The following is a 17,744-nucleotide window of genomic DNA, read 5'->3' on the forward strand; positions in this document are numbered from 1 at the left end:
CAGAATACCCCATCCGAGGCAATTTCTTCTGGGGCGAGACGGTCGAGTGTCGAGAGGAATGCCTCGAAGAGTGTCTGGATCGATGCCCCTCTCGATGCCTGGAAGGGGATCGAGCCCTTCTGTGAGAATACTGGTCCCCAGAAGCCTCCAAGGAGCAGATAGGACTCGAGGCCGTCGATCAGAGAGGCGGAAGAGTCGGCGCCTCCCCAGAAACCGCCCAGGCTTGATAGGGGGTTCAGAAGAACTCGTCCTGCTTCCTGCTATGCCCAGGACTGGGAGGCCTCGAAGGTGGGCGCCACACTGTGTCATGGGGCGGGGTAATAGGTTCCAAGGGAGGTAAGTCGCTAAGGGAAGCTTTCCTCGAGGGAACAGGCTCCAAGGGAGGCATATCACTAAGGGAGGCCTTTCTCGAGGGAATCGGTTCCAAGGGAGGCATGGCACTACCCGAGGACCGCCTCGACGAACTGGACACCGCCCACCGCTCCTCCTCGCTAAGCAACGAGGTCGAGCGGTGCGGTGGAGGAGGGGGGGCGGGCCGCCCCTCGGAGCCGGAACTGGCAGGTCACCCTGGATCGAGGCAATCAGCCGGGGACCCATGGTGGTCATGAGTTCCACAAACAGCCTCCAGAATGGACCTCAGCGAAGCCGATATGGAGGGATCCGCACCAAAAGGGGGCCCTTCCGCACGGTCTCCGCGCTCTTTCGGTGCTGCGTGCTTTTGCTTGCCAGCCTTCGGCACTTTAAGCACCACCGGTGGAACTATAGGGGTCGATACCTGTTCCGAGGAGACGGAGGAAGGCACCGGCGTCGAGGTCGAGGCCAAAACCGGCGTAAACGAGGCTGGTTTCAGAAGGCCCGAAGCGGCCGGGGAGGCAGAGGGCTTCGCCAAAGGAGTCGAGGCACCAGTCGATGTCGAAGCCGACGGATCCAACGAAGCTTCCATCTTGAACATGGACTCCCACAGCAGGCAGCGGCGCTTAAACATTCGCGCCGTCAGAGTGGAGCAAGGTCGGCACGATTTCGGAAAGTGGTCCGGGCCCAGACACTGTAAGCAGCGTCAATGAGGGTCCGTGAGCGAAATCGCGCGCTGGCTCTTGCTGCACTTTTAAAAACCGGTGATCGGCCGGGACATAGGCCGGAAAAGTTCCGCCGCAAGGTCGAAGGCGCGGGGCCCCAGCCACGCGGCCGACCCGGTATCGGAAGTAAAAAAAATTTTTTTTTTTTTTTTCAAAAAAGAAATCAAAGAAAGAAAATAAACGCACGGGAGAGCCCAAAAGAACCCAACCCGCGGCAATAAGAAGGCAAAAAAACAGATTCAATGGGCGCAGAATTGAAGTGAACTTCTCAGCTCCGCGGAAGAAAAAGAACTGAGGAGACACGCCCGGGAAGGCACTGGCGCATGCGCGGTGCGGGCATCTCGAAACTTCTGAGTTTCTTCAAGCAAGACATGCTTGTGAGACGTCCCTATCGGGGCTCTGTCGGATGACATCACCCACTAGTGAGAATACCTGCCTGCTTGTCCTGGGATAATGAGATGTACAGTGTCCGCATCTATGAGGCAAACTTGGTTCTTTTTGTTACATAGAGCTTTTTGGACCCCAGTTCGTTTACAGAAGTTAGATAGCTCTAAGTCTAATAGATGTTGGCACTGTAATCTGGAAGCAGGGACATTGGATCACTTAATTTTTTACTGTCCCTGTATTATGACCTTTTGGAAATCAATTTGGTCTCAAATAAATTGTCTATTAGAAAACCATGTAGCATTGTCATATGATACTATTCTATTTGATATGTCTATGAGAACAAAAAGTCAAATTTCATCATATAATAACAAACTTTTATTGATTATGACAGGATTCGCCATGCAACATATTACCAATAATTGGAAAAATTATACTAATCTTAGTTATTCATTCTGGTGGAATTCATTGTGTCACATTTATAAGATGGAAAGAGTAATTGCTTTGCAAAAAGGAAATTATAATAACTTTATAAAGATCTGGGGGCCAATGGCAAATGATTGTAATGAGTAGACATCATTTTCCATTGATAGTATATTTATACATGGGGGGAGGGGATTGGTAGGAAATTTTATCAAATAATTAAGATTACAATATATACATGATATGTTTGTTTGAAATAATTGAGGAAGGGTGGGTGGGAAGGGAATAAACTCTATTTATTTATGTTGATAATAGAAAGAATTTTAAGTGCTGTGTAAAAGTTTTCAATGTTGTAATCTTGTGCACTTGTTATAAGTTTTAAAATGAATAAAGAATTTTAAAAAAATGTGTACAACTGAAAAAATGGCAGATGTTTACTGGATCAAAAATCAGGAGGTGATGATGACGTACTTGTAATCTTAATATGCTTCAGCATTACCACCTGCTTTTTGATATAATTTGTTGCTTGGTGATTTTTTTTGTAGTTAACTTTTAATCTTCACCAAGATGTTTACTAGAATCAAATTCTTCTCAATTGTAAGTTCAAAGAAGTTAAGACTGATGATCCTTTATTAGTTAGTCTTACGCTCACAAGTAGTGAGTGAAGAGTACACGGAGAATAAGGATTCAATGTACACAGAGAGAAGTTTTTTGACAAAGTTGATCTTACCTCCGCACTAACGGTTTGCCCTTCTTTCACACTCTTCCGCATTCTGATTTCTATTTCATGTCGCAATGCTGCCAGCTGTTTGAACAAAAATATTTTTAAAGGTTAGGTGCACTGCTTTAGCAATTGCTTACGGACCACACAAAAAGGCTTCAGATTACAGCAAAGCCTTGGATTGCGAGTAACATGGTGTGCGAATGCTTTGCAAGACAAATAAAATGCTTTATTAAATTTTAACTTGATAAACGAGCGATGTCTTGCAATATGAGTATGTATACGCACAGCACGTCATCACAACTAAGCCGAAGATGTTGCGAGGTCTTGCAATACAAGTATGAACTGTATACGCGCGTCACAACTGAGCTGATGGTTCTTCTCTCTCTGACGCTGCGGGAGTGTAGTGACTGTTCTAAACAAGCGAGGTCTTGCAATACAAGTATGTACTACAGTACAGTATTTTCTATTAAAGTTTTTGGGTTGTGGAACAAATCGTCTGAGTTTCCATTATTTCCTATGGGGAAATTCGCTTTGATATACGAGTGCTTTGAATTACAATCTAATCTAATCTAATCTAAACCTTAAGTTTATATACCGCGTCATCTCCATGAGAATGGAGCTCGACACGGTTTACAAGAACTTAAAATAGTGGGTAGAGAAGAAGAAAAAGGATTACATGAACTTATGTGTAGAAGGGGGGAGAGAAAGGGGGGAAGGAGAGAGCTACAATTTGCTGAAAAGCCAGGTTTTCAGTTGTTTGCGGAATAACTGAAGGGATCTCAGGTTCCGCAGCGGGGTGGTGAGGTCGTTCCAAAGACCTGTGATTTTGAAGAGAAGGGATTTTCCCAGTTTGCCTGAATAGTGCTCGCAAACCAAGTTTTACTGTATTTATAATACAATTTCTTTTATTAATACTGACGGGGGTTGCCATTCAACATATTACTGGAAATTGGAAGGAATATACTAAACTTAATTATACTTTTTGGTGGAATTCAGTTTGTCATATCTATAAAATGGAGAGGGTGCTTGCTATACAGCAAGGAAATTATCATAATTTTAAAAAGATTTGGGGGCCATTGATTACATATTCTAATGATCAGACACCTTAAACACCTTGTTATTTTATAAGATATAGGTGGGGTGGGATTGGGAAATATGTTATTTGTTAATTGATATATTATTAATGGATGGGGGTGGGAAGGGATTCTTTTATACTTTAATGATTATAAGTAAGAATGTCAAGTAATTTGTTTAAATTTTTTTTTTTGATTGTTTATTATACAATTGTTGTAAGAAATGAAAATGAATAAAGATTAAAAAACAAACAAACAATTTCTTATGTCCCGCAGTTTTCAACAGGGAATCATTACGGCTTACAGCAAAATGATTTTACATTTGTGAAACCTCATAATTTATCAGAACAAACTTAACATGCAGAACAGGGGTGGGTACCTGTCAAGTATTTTAAGAGCCAGTAAAAAATAGGAAGGGATGCCAGTGATTGACACTTTTCTTAACACCTCTTCCTTCTCATTTTCATGAAGGGCAACTGTAATGCAGACTTCAGGAGGCTCCCTAACTTCACAGCCCAGTGTCAATTTTGTTAATGAAGCGCTTGAGATTATAACCATCACCAATGCAAAAGGAATGAATATTTTTCTTGGCAGGCAGCCTACATTATCTGCTAGGCAGATGCTTACCTGAAGACACAGCTGAAGGACTTTACACATTTCTTTTCATTTTGTGGACACTCAAATAATTATCAACCTAGTCAATTTCATTTTGAATCTGCAAAGTTTAGAAAATCCAAAATACTTCCTTGAAACCATTGTCTAATAAAGTGATACCAAATCCTTAAATGTGAAGTCAACTTTATCTATCTATCTTGAACCGCAAGGTAAAGGTGGAATAGAAATCACTAATGTAATGAAATGTAATATTAATATAGCAGATTACATAGTGGTGGAAAAAAGCCTCAGAACTGGAGCAAGACACCATCCGGTGCTTATATGTGATTTTTCATAAAGCTCCCAATAGAATCATTGGCAAAAACCAACAACCATCTTTTTTTTTCCTAAAAAAAAAAATAATAATCTTAATTTTAACTAATAGTATTTCTTTTTCCTTTTTCTTCCAACTTCTCTAGCATTAAAAGTTCATTCATTAATGTTCTTTTCGATTTGGTAGCACTCAATATATGAGAAACACGGTTGAAAAATATACATGTCACACAATCCTTTTATACATATCTAGATTGCTGCATTTTTCTTCAGCAGCCAGTTCAGAGGCTTTTTTCCACCACTACATAATCTGCTATATTAATAGTAACATAGTAGATGATGGCAGATAAAGACCCAAATGGTCCATCTAGTCTGCTCAACCTGATACAATCTGAAAATTTCTGCGAAGAATCTAAAGCTCTGCCCGGTACTGTTCTTAGGTTCCAACTACTGAAGTTTTTGTCAAAGTTCACTCCAGTTCATCTACACCCTCGCAGCCATTGAAGCCCTCCCCAGTCCATCCTTCCCCAAACGGACATATACAGACATAGATATAGCAAATTGACTTCACATATAAGGATTTGGTATCACTTTATTAGATAGTGGCTTAGAGGGAGTATGTGGGGTTTTCTAAAATTTACACCACTGTTTGTGAGATTAGCTCTGTTACAAAGTGACAGACTGCCACCCAGGTGGCACAGTTGCTCAAAATTTATAATAGCAATTTACACTTACATCTGCCTCTTTGGTAAGGTCAAATTCCCGCGAGCTGTCTTTAAAAACAGCTACATGGTGGGATCCTTCACTCAGAGTTACCTAAAATCAGAGGAAAGAAACATGTAGCGTCACTTAAAGCCTGTACTGCCAGGATGAAAGGGGAATCGGATACAAGCAATTTAAAAACCCTCCTATAAAAGGAAGAATAATTATTTGTATTGAAGAATTACTTTCAACATCAAAGATATTTTTTTGCAGGCAGTCCATTTTTTTTTCAAGCCAAGAGCCTCTCAGGAACATAGGAAACAGTTCCTGGCCTTGAAATCCAGGAGTTTGGCAACTGAAGCAAGTGTGTACTACATTTTCAGGGTAAACAATTTTTTTTTTTATTGCATTGGAACATGAAAAATGTAATAAAAATCAGTAGGGATTGAAAATTATGGGCTCCTTTTACGAAGGTGCACTAGCATTTTTATAGCATGCACCGGATTAGCGCGCGCTATTCCACGAATTAAGGCCCTAACGCGCCTTCGTAAAAGGAGCCCTATGACTTAGGGCCTCTTCTATCAAACTGCACTAGCAGTTTTTAGCGCAGAGAGCCACACTGAATGGCCCGCACTGCTCCCAACGCTCATAGGAACTCTATGCCATTCTCTATTCACAAGGCCTTCCACAAATTTAAGTCCTCATTTTGCTAAGTTAAAAACATTAGCAAGATTAGTTCTACTCAACTACCTCAAGAGGAGCTAATTAATTTGCATCAAGTTTTGAACTACAGTAGTTTCTATCACTACCTTGACTGGAGAACGCGTCATCATTTCCCCTGATCCTCGTGGAAAGATTCTTGCTTGGGCGATCATTTCCAGCACACTGGTCTTGCCTGCACTCTGATCTCCGACCACAACAACCTATGAGGGAAAATTAAAAGACCAATTCAATGGTAAAAAGGGAAATACCTCCAAACTAACAAAATACCACAAGAATGCCTTTAATTCTAAAAGCAAAAGTCACATTACAATATATAAAAAGATTTACACAAGAGATCAGTTTGGTTGGGCTCTGCCCTCGTGCCTACCCTAGGCAGATGATCTTGAGTGTTATAGTTGGCATCATAGTCAGAAAGAATGTCCAGGACCTCGGAGTAAAGATCAATCAAAGATTTCTATGAGAAACAAATCAGAGAAATTAAAGCAAAGAATTTTAAGAAGGAATTCTGACTTTTAGGATACTTTAACATGCATGCATTTTTAAATGGTTTCCTTTACATTGTGATAAAAAAAAAAAAAATCTTACGTTTCCAAAGATTTCGGTTTCTCCAGGCCATTTTCAAAGTTATACACTTACATTTCAAGATAACACGAAGGTACCTATATTTAAAATTTACAGCACTGTAAAGAGTGTGGCATAGTGGTTAGAGCTATAGCCTCAGCACCCTGAGGTTGTGGGTTCAAATCCAGCGCTATTCCCTGTGACCCTGGGCAAGTCACTTAATCCTCCACTGCCCCATGCGAGTCCATCGGGACAAACAGGGAATATGCTTGAAGCATTTGTATTTAAATTGCTTTAAGTCCCAATTCCTAAAGAGTGTCTTTGAAAAGATACGTACTCTACATAATTATAGCTTTCCAAATATGTTTAAATTATGATGAATGTCTCCAAATGCGAAAATACCCAAAAAAGAGCAATTCAGGGCAGCTCAAACATCATGCAGATGTCAAAATACCTGCATCAAACTTGAACTGTTAATAGCACACCTATGAACTATAAATTAAGAACAATTTTACAAAGGTGCGCTAATGTTTTTAGCGCACGCACAAAACTACCGTGCGCTAAACCGTGCAGTACGCTTCTAGAATAACGCCAGCTCAATTTACCACACACTATTTCGCACGTTAAGGCCCTAATGCACCTTTGTAAAAGGAGCCCTAAGTGGGGAATTCATGAAAGGGCTTTAGTTTATTTCTAGTCCGCCTTTATTCAAGGAGGATCACAAAACAAACATACATTATTAAAACACGGACTAAATAACAAACTAAATTTGCTGACTCATCAGATCCAACATATTACCAAATGACATGATTCAATTACAAAGCATTATTTCAATTTTTTTTACACCCATTTGAATGCACTGACCATTAAAAATACCCATTATATTCCTATAGGCGTCATTAACGGTTTCTAGTTTGTTCTCTAGGTGCTCCTTTTATTCCTTGACATTTGTAGGACTGTCTATTAAAAGCATAACATTCTATTTTCTGAATCTGTACACGCTACTCAGGTGGTATAGCAATCAAATCTAATATAATAAAGCCCTAAGCGCGCATGCGCACTCCCACCTGCGTGCTCCCGTTTTCCGTGTGCTATAGGGCACCACAGGTAGGAGTGCGCATGCGCGAGAATCCCCCAAGGCGGATGTCGGCTGCGGCGGCTGCAGGCCACAGCGGAAGATGGCTGAAGCCTGGCTTCCCAAACGCAAAAGGACGGGAAGGAAAGTGGCAGTGAGCCACAGTGTCTCCAGCGACCGTGTCCCTGCCTCTCTGTTTCCGGGCTGTGCTGGGAAAGGATGGGCTGAGAACAGGGCTAGAAGAGGAAAGAGAAGCGCTTGATCCAGCAAGTAACTCAACAGCTGAGGAAACTGCTCCCTCTAGCTGATGGAGAAGCCAGGGAGCCAGAAAGAAAGGTGGGGGGGGGGATGATACAGAGGATAAGAGAGAAAGAAAAAAAAGAGACTGAACTGAAGGATAAGAAGGGAAATTAAGATACAGAGGAAGGGATAGAGAGAATATTGTAATCACATCATATGTCATATTGTATTAATAATTGGAAGGGTAGGAGAAAATGATTGTTTTATGTATTATTTGTGTAGTTAATAGCGCGTTTTATGCTGTATTTTATGTTCAATTAATTGTATTGCACTGTTAAAGTTTGGAAATAGGGAAGGTAAAAGAGGAAATGGGAGCCTGAATATGGGTAGGTAAAAGGAAGGGAGAGGGGTTACTGCTGGACAGGGGGAGCAGGGAAGGGGTACTACTGGAGAGGGGGGAGGTAAAAGGAAGGGAGAGGGGTTACTGCTGGACAGGGGGAGCAGGGAAGGGGTACTGCTGGACATGGGAGGTAAAAGGAAGGGAGAAGAAACAGAAAGACAGACAGACAGGGGGCCAGGGAGAGAGACAGACAGAAAGAAAGAAAGGGGGCAGGGAGAAAGGAAGAAACCTCTCAGCGCCCCATTGTGCTAAAAGTCTACATATCTATTCTAGCACCCGTTGATGTATCGGGCGTAAACACTAGTTTTCCAGTATAAGTTTTATCCTAATTGACACACACAGACAGTTTGCAGGTTGGATTTACCATAGTTCTAGTACCAAAGTACATTTCTTTGCAGTCCTATCTCCATGCTGACTCAAAAATTGGCTAGCTTGAAATGTGTGTGCAATGCTAAGAATCTATCTATGTGTGTCAATTAGGATAAAACTTATACTGGAAAACTTTCCAAGTTTATTATAAATTTCATCTACCACCTTATATATTTCAAGGTGGTTGTACAATAATAATTAATGGGGTAATACAAATAATATACCATAAACCCATCAACATAGAAGGACAGAAAACAAAAATCACGACTGGACAAACAGATACAAAAGGAAAAAAAGGAGAGCTACAATAAAATTTAAAGAAAAGAAAGGATTCCCGGAAAAGGACAACAGGGCGGGGATGCAACAAGTAGGTCCAATGCAAAAAGGGCTAAGAAAAGTTTTAAAATCCTTATAAGGACAGCTAAACTTGGAAAGCATCTTTAAAAAGAAATATCTTCCGTTAGATAAAACATGGTTGTTAAGAATTTACTTTAAAAATAGACAAAAAGTTTTTCTTGGTTGTAAAGTACAGATGTTTCCTGATCTTACACGGGAGACGCAGAAGCGTCACCGTGAATTTCTTCTTTTGAAACCTGGGGTTACATCTTTGGGGGCTACCTTTTATTTGAGACATCCATGTAAATGTATCGTGTGTTACCGCTCGGTTAAGTAGGTGCTCTTTGAACCATCTCAATTGACAACTTTTGTGGCAATGTCTTGTCTGGATGGAGAAAAATCTTCAACCCTATGTGATAATTATAAGATCTCATTTTGTTTGAAATTTTTTTATTCATTTTCATACATCCACAAGTGTAACATAGAAATTTAAAACGATCACATAAAACATACACTTGAATTCCTTTCATGTATCACTGTAAATACAATATATTATTCTGTATTTATAAACAATAATACCTAAAATATCTGTATTACCTAATATGTATAATAATTGTTGTTAAAATTTAAACCCTTCTTTTCCCTCCCCTCCCAATACACATAACAATTATAATAAAAATAATGACAAATATTTTATGAGATAAATTAAATAAAATGAAACCCACCCCCCTCCCTTCTTAATAAGATTTTTATTATGGGAAAATGATTTCATTCATTACAGAAATCTGCTAATGGTCCCCAGATCTTCTGAAACTTGCCAAAATAACCTCTCTGTGTTGCTAATGCACGCTCCATTTTATATATATATATGGCATACGGAATTCCACCAGAAGTTATAGTTTAACCTATCATAATTTTTCCAGCTCATTTTCAGTGCTATAGCTTCTAGCATCTTGCTCGAAATTTTATTTTTTCTTGTTTTTTTCTTATTTTTTCGCTATTTCTAAAACTTGGATCTAGAGGGAGGACTTGAGCATAAATAGTTAAATAATGTTTTCTTTACTGGATGTATAATTAATTTTATGCTATTATGATTATTGCTTTCTGTGCAAGTGTTATGCTTGAAATTAAATTGAAAATCAATAAAGATTTAATTATAAAAAGAAATATCTTAAATTGCACTGTACGGATAACTATGGCAAATTGTAACCAGAGGACTATGGACTCCTTTTACTAAGGTGCGCTAGCGTTTAGCGCACGCAGGAAATTACCACGCTCTACGTTTCTAGAACTAATGCCAGCTCAATGCTGGCATTAAGGTCAAGCGTGTGCGGCAATTTAGCGCTTGCTATTCTGCACATTAAAGCCCTAATGCGACTTAATAAAAGGAGCCCTATATATTCTGTACATCAATATTAGACCTTAGTATGTATCAAGTTAGGATAAAAACTTGTATCGTAAACTTGTACTGAAATTATGTATGTTTAACCCATTCTCAGCTCTTTGGGGACAACGGAATAGAAAACAAATTAAATAAATAAATAAAGTACTGAGATATGCAATTATTAATCCTGCTGACTCAAACATAGGACTCCATGCTGAACAGCGATTCCCACAAGAATCAACGGCGCTTGAAAGCACGTGCGGTGAGTGTGGAGCAAGGCCGGCACGATTTCAGAAGATGTTCAGACCCGAGACACCGAACACAGCGTCGATGAGGGTCCGTTAGCGAAATCGCGCGCTGGCACTTGGCACACTTTTTAAAACCGGTGATAGGCCGGGACATAGGCCGGAAAAGCTCCGCCGCAAGATCGAAGCCGCAGGGCTGCGGCCACGTGGCCTGCCCGGTCGGACAGATGGAAGAATTTAAAAAAAAACAAAAAACAAGAAAAGACGACGAAAAACAGCGATTAAGAGAAAATTAATCCCAAACCACGGACTTTAAAAGGCACAAGTGAAAAATCTTCACGCAGAGAGTCGAAGACGGACTTCTCGGCTCCGCAGAAAAGTAAGGACTGAGGAGACGCACCCTGGTCTGGGCGGGAAGGCACTCGCTCATGCGCGGTGCGGGCGACTCGAAACTTCGAGTTTCCTCAAGCAAAAATGCTTGTGAGGCGTCCGCATCGGGGCTCCGTTGGATCATGTCACCCATTAGTGAGAATACCTGCCTGCTTGTCCTGGGATAATCACACATAGCAAGTGCATAAATGCGGGGGGGGGGTGGGGTGGGGGTGGTGATCTACAGTCCTACCTTTAGCTTCCTCTGGTGGATTCCTTTGTCATCCTTTTGAAGCACCACCTTTCTTAGTTCTTTATTTTCTTTTTCCAAACGCTCCAGAATCCGTTGGTATTTCAGCTTAAAAACAATAATAATAAAAAAAAGACATTTTAAAAGCTGATGTTTCATAATGTAGGACACTCTAGTGACAGAAAGAAGCAATTTTTGGAAAAGTATATGCACGTTTCAGACCTACTATACAGTACTCCCCTGAAATTCGCAGGGGTTCCGTTCCAGGAACCCTCGCGAATATCGAAATACCGCAAATACGGTTTTTCACCTGGGGAGGCAGGATACGGCAGCTGGAGCACTGGCGAGTGAAGGAAATCGCTCGCGGTATGCTCCGACCGCCTCTTCCTGCACTAAAGTCAGGCTTCACCAATCAGGAGCTGCCTTGACACGCAGCTCCTGATTGGTGAAGCCCGACTTTAGCACAGGAAGTCCAGGTCGGAGAATACCGCGAATGACTGGGGGAACACTGTATACACATTTGTTTCCATCAAAATCGGACAGATTTGTAAAATTAAAAAGGACAGCTTTCATGGGCAACTTCCTCTTTATATTGTGCTTCTGAGAATTTATGATGGGATCTGTATATGCGTGTGCATGATCAAACTCACTGAACAGCAGATTATTTCCTTCAGCAGTTTTCTGGTGAAGGGAGATTATCATCATCTTTAAATAAGGTATCAAACAGTGCTCTACATTAAGCACTGGGATTAGGAAGAGTTGAAGGCAGCCCTGTTGTACTTTTAGGTCTGCTGCTGAGTTGTTATCAATTTAAGGCTCATTGTGACTCTTTTAAGATATTTATTTATTCAATTTTCTATACCATTCTCCCATGGGGGCTCAGAATGGTTTACATGCATTTTTCCCTGTCTATCCTGGTGGGCTCACAATCTATCTAATGTACGTGGGGCAATGGGGGGATTGACTGATTTGCCCAGGGTCACAAGGAGCAGTGTGGGTTTGAACACACAACCTCAGGGTGCTGAGGCTGTAGCTTTAACCACTGCGCCACACTCTCTCCCCAAATAGCAGGTATACAAGTGTTAAGACAGTTCAGTCTTCCTATCATAAAAAAAAAACAACCAAAACCCCAAATACCTGGGTTCGTACAAGTTCTTCTTGAAGCTGGTCAGCCTTTTCTTTATCTGTTGCCTACAACAAAATTTCATAAAATTATTATCAAACGGTACAAACGAAATGAAAAATATAAATGATCAAGTGTGTGTCCTACATATCTTGACCAGACACCTATACTCTTCCATTCTGTTCAGGTTCTTATACATCACTTCTATCCCATATGGTTCAGGGTGGATTACTATCAAGAGGAAAATTACAATCTACATTGTTATAATAAAAATTACAAATTAGAAGTAAACAAATAATTTTATAGCACCTTATGAAAGCACAAATATTCATTTATCCTTCTAACATATACACTTCCCCCTCCCCATTCGCGGTTTCACACAATCGTGATTTTTTTTAGGGGAAGGGGGAAAAAAACCAAACCCATATTTTTGCCTTCCCCCCCTGCCCCGTGTAGATCGCCAATAGGAAATGGCTGTGGAGAGTTCCCGTCGTAGACTTGAAGATTGCTCCTGCCCCGAAAGCCCGCTAGACCATCAGGTAAGGCCGGGATGCCGGGGAAAGGTGGGAGGGAGGCGAGGGTGGGTCAGAGCCAGATATTCGCGGTATTTCCCTATTCGCGGTCCGGCTCTGCCCCTATCCCCCGCGAATAACGAGGGAGATGTGTAATGGAGTTTGGATTGGTTTTATTCTATTTGATATACCACTTGTACATGAGTATTACATGGTTTACAATACTAATACATTAGAAATGAGGATTACATTTTTAATCATTAGAAAATGTTCCCTCTCTGTCCCAGTGGGCTCCCAGTCTAATTATACTGTCTACGTAAGAAGTATTTAACTAGAGAAATGTGAAGAGAGGAAAGAGATGTACCGTGAATACTATAGGCATACAAAAAGACAACATAAGACTATGTAGACATAGGCAGACTATGGCGAGTAATCGCATAGGGTTCCATAGGGCTCGCTGCGCTAGCGTTTTTAGCGCACGCTAAACCCGCGCTACGCGGCTAGAACTAACGCCAGCTCAATGCTGGTGTTAGCGTCTAGCGCGCGGCATTTTAGCGTGGGCTATTCCACGCGTTAATGCCCTAACGCAGCTTAGTAAAAGGAGCCCATAGTGTTGGTGGAACAGAGTTGATTTCAATTGTTTCCTGAAGGAAAAGTAGGGGATTTCTTCAAGGAGTCCTTGAAGTATTGAGTTCCATAGATTGGGACCCTGCATGTGAAAAGGCTCCCTTTCTAGTTGATTGTAGTTTTATCTCTCTCAGGCCTGGGATTTCAAATCGGTCCATGTTGACATGATCTTAGAGCTCTATTAGGCTGATATCTGGCCAGTTTCTTGTAGAAGATACTCTGGAAGATGAAGATGCCAGGCTTTGAAGACTAGAAAAAGCAGCTTAAATTCAATTTGTTTGGTTATCGGCAGCCAGTGTAATTCAAATAGTACTGGCGTAATGTGGTCAGTAATATGTGCACCTGTTAGAAGCCTGGCCGCAATGTTTTGCATTAGTTGTAGGCGGGAGAGATTGGCTATGCTTGACCCTAAAAATAATGTAATACAGTAATCTAGCCGACTAGTAATGAAAGCATGAATTAGTTCTGTTAGATTATCTGCAGTCAGCACAGGTGTTAATTGCTGCAGTAGTTTTAGGCGGTAGATGGATATTTTTACTATGTGGCTTATTTGAGGTCTGAAGATTAACTCAGAGTTGAAGCATATTCCCAGTGTCAGGATTTTGGACTTAAGTTGGATGGGTTTGCCAGTGAGTTCTTGAAGTATACATAGTGCAGATTGGCTGCAATAGCCACATAGTTGTGGATTTGTCTGCATTTACAATTAGATTGTTGCCTGCTAGCTAGATGTTAAGATCCTTCAACTTTCTATTGAGGACAGAAATTACATCTTCTTGGTTATTATTCACAAATATTAACAGCGGTATATCATCAGTAAAGATGAATTTGATGTTCCAGGACTCTAATAACTTTGCTAAAGGGACCAGATACAAATTGAAAAGAGTTGGTGATAATAAGGACATGTCTGGGTAAATCTGGACGTCGGGTAACCATAGTTCTACGAGAGCTCTGTGGACGTGTGCCATGAGAGGAGAGAATCAGAAACCTAATTAATTTTCTTTAGCACTCTCCAGACCAGTAGAGTGGGTATATATCCAATCATGACCAGAAGGTGGCGACTGAAAACAAAACTGAGGAATAGTACATAATAGATACCTTTCCCTATTCCTATCAGTCTTCCTTCAGCAGGTGCTGAGTGAGCTGTACTCATCTCCCTTAGTAGGGCTGTTGGAATTTGTTTAGGGATTTCTAGTCCCTGTTTTTGGCAGGATTGAGCTTGGGTGAGCCCTGTTTGGGGGGTCCGTCCAACCTCGAAGGTGTCAAACCTTTCCCCACTTCCTCCACCTCCCCACAATTTTTTAGAGGAGCCTCAGCAGTAAGCTTGCCCCCTAAATCAAGCAAGGCATATTGCTTAGAGAGCCTGTGGAGTCTGTTCTGTAAAAAAATAAATAAATAATAATTCCTGAGGTAGTGCTGGTCTAAAGGGTTGTTTCCCTTTAATTTCACTGTATTTTACATCTAACTGGCACCTTATTTCTAGCTAGGTCACATATGGAGCAATGAGCACTTCACAAGGAAAAAAGTGCTCATTGTGCTCCAGACACGAGGCACTCGCGGCCGGCCAGTGCAAGTGGTGTTCAGGCCAGTGCGGTGGAGGAACTCCGTTGGCAGCAGCTGCAGGCACCCAGAGCTCCCTGATAGTGCCTCATGAGTTTTCTAGGAGCAGTGGGAAAGACTGGTCTTCTTCCACTGCCCACAGAGGGATTCCCTTGACCGCCGACGGTCAGGGTACAAAGGATTTCCTCTCAGCTGATTTTTTAACAGCTGATGCCGGCTTGCCTGTCTTAGCGGCTGGGACTGTTCAGGTTCCCCAGCTGCTACAGGCCCTGAAGGGAGCATTTTTGGCGGGAACTTCGCCATTTTCTCAGTCTGGCCCCTTCATTTTGTCTGCAACCTCAGGTAACCTTCCCACTGTATTGGAAAAACAGGAGCAGGTTTCTGCTGGGTCCCCTGCTGTGGCAGGGAGTCCCTTGGGACCTCCAGGGTTTTTTTTCCCCTGATATAATTTTTTCTTTATGCAGAACCTATTTTCAGGTGACTAGGGGTTCCGCATGCATCCAGGGGGTTTCGGGGAGTGAGGTTTCTTCCGCACCCCCTGTGGCTTTGCCTCCCTCTTCTCCTTTGGCGTCCCCTCCTCCTCCTCCTCCCTTGTCCAAGCACCTGCGGGTGACTTGGGATGAGGATTTGTGGTCTGAGAAGCGTCGGCCTGGATGAAGGACCTGGACCCTTTTGAGGATTTCCAGGACCCTCTTGAGGGGACGGCCTCTGGCGGCGGATTGTCAGGTTTCCTGTCCTCTGGCGAAGAGGTGTCCGTAGTGCGCCTTTTTCAGAGGGATGATCTATAGGACTCAAATCCCACTGATAAATCCTTATGATTTCAGACTACCTCAGGTAACCACCTAGACTCTAAGACAGGGGTGCCCAAAAGGTTGATCGAGATCTACTAGTAGATTGCAAAGGCAACGTGAGTCGATTGTGGAGCCCGGGATTTCTCCGTTTCCCTGCAGTCGCTGCACACATTTGGCCTGTTGCTGCGTTGGGGAAGCAGGGAGAAATTGGTGGCAATGGCTGGGGGGTAAGAGAGAGAAAGAAAGGGGAAGGGGAAGGAAGAGAGGAAGAAAAAGTTTAAAGTTGGGGAGGGAATGGAGTGTGTTGGGTAGCAGGGGGGCATGCAAGGAGAGAGGAAGAAAAAATTGGAGGGAAAGATAGAGATGTTGGTTGGGGAATGGAATAAGGCATGGAGGAGAGGAAGCATGCAGGAGGCAGAAAGAAGGAAATAAATATTGGATGCACAGTCAGAAGGAAGTGCAACCAGAGACTCATGAAATCACCAGACAACAAAGGTAGGGCAAATGATTTCATTTTCAATTTAGTGATCAAAATGTGTCAGTTTTGAGAATTTATATCTGCTGTCTATATTTTGTATTATATTTGATTATTTTTCTATAGTTGTTACTGAGTCATCTGTCTTGACCTCTTTGAAAAAACCCTGAATATAAATGATAATTAACATTTTCTCTGCGTACAGTGTGCTCTGTGTATTTTTTTATTTTTATTGTTGGTAGATCATTTTGACTTGGTCATTTTAAAAGTAGCTCGCAAGCCAAAAAAGCATGGGCACCCCTGCTCTAAGATATCTTGGGCAGGTATATAAAACCAGAATATTTACAGCACTATAAAATGATAATTAAGTGCTTTTAAAAAATAAAAATAAAAAAAACACCCAAAAATCACAATTTAGAAATATTTGGTAGCAAGGGAATGGGAAGGAGGATAAAAATCCTTCAGCTTAAAGCATTCTCCAGCATATTTTTAGTTTCTTTAAAAAATGAATATGTAGAGATTCTCTGAAATAATTAATATGTAAAGACAGGCATTAATCATACAATAAATTTAAAGGAATAATAATATCCTTGCCTACATATTTTGTGTTATGATTACTGTTTGTGGTTCATTAAGAGATTAAGGAGGAATTCATCAAGAAGTGTTATGACCTTAAAGCAACTTAGCACGATGAAAATAACAAAAACAGCAGAGCAGAAAAACACCTTCTCAACTTGCTTGCAGAAAGAGAAAATGAAGGAGACAGGGGTCAGCCCACTGAGGAAAGGAGGCGGAGCTGAAAGATATAAATGACATGCTTCTGCAAATAACGCGTAGCTTTCACAGAGGTAACCCTAGGGTACAAGACTTCCAGACACATTACACCAGAATGGGCTTTTATCATTTCGCATAATTCCTTTAAGGCCATAACACTGCTTGAAGAATTCTCCACAGAGAATGCCCTAGAAACCATCACCTTGCGCTTCTGTTGAGAGGTGCCCGAGCTATACTGGTCTGCGGCCCTGCGCGCCTCCTCTTCATGCTGCTGGATTTGCTGTTGCAAGAGAATGAGTTCACCAAGCAGGCCCTGCCATGAGTTTACAAAGGGAAATGTGATGAATTGGGGAAGAGAATAAAAACTAAAAAGGGTAGAAAACAAAAAAGCAAGAAAAGAAACAGGAATGAATGGGTAGATTAAAATAATAATAGTCTGGAAAGATACTTCATCTGTCACTTTCTAAAGATGCAAATTGTGAACAGGGTGTTATAACTTGGGATCCATAACCCTAAAAATATTTTAGAATACGAGTCAGACCAGTGGTCCATCGTGCCCAGCAGTCCGCTCACGCGGCAGTCCCCAAGTCAAAGACCAGTGCTCTAAAATGAGTCCAGCCTCAC

General features: G+C 41.6%; 1 protein-coding gene across 5 annotated transcripts in view; it reads right to left on the reverse strand.

Annotated features, from left to right (window-relative positions):
• The window catches only part of OPA1 (OPA1 mitochondrial dynamin like GTPase), a 128,059-nt gene that overhangs the window by 85,920 nt on the left and 24,395 nt on the right, over positions 1-17,744 (reverse strand). For 3 of the 5 annotated variants that reach the window (XM_033958403.1, XM_033958400.1, XM_033958401.1), the window contains 7 exons: positions 17,323-17,433; positions 12,399-12,452; positions 11,265-11,369; positions 6,400-6,486; positions 6,119-6,232; positions 5,343-5,423; positions 2,614-2,688 (listed from right to left, as the gene is read on the reverse strand). In XM_033958403.1, the coding sequence (XP_033814294.1) occupies positions 2,614-2,688; positions 5,343-5,423; positions 6,119-6,232; positions 6,400-6,486; positions 11,265-11,369; positions 12,399-12,452; positions 17,323-17,433 (627 nt within the window). The remainder of the gene's footprint in view (positions 1-2,613; positions 2,689-5,342; positions 5,424-6,118; positions 6,233-6,399; positions 6,487-11,264; positions 11,370-12,398; positions 12,453-17,322; positions 17,434-17,744) is intronic. The other 2 variants (XM_033958402.1, XM_033958404.1) reach the window with 1 other exon arrangement.

This window comes from Geotrypetes seraphini, chromosome 9 (assembly GCF_902459505.1).
Source record: "Geotrypetes seraphini chromosome 9, aGeoSer1.1, whole genome shotgun sequence".
Classification (NCBI taxonomy): Eukaryota; Metazoa; Chordata; class Amphibia; order Gymnophiona; family Dermophiidae; genus Geotrypetes; species Geotrypetes seraphini.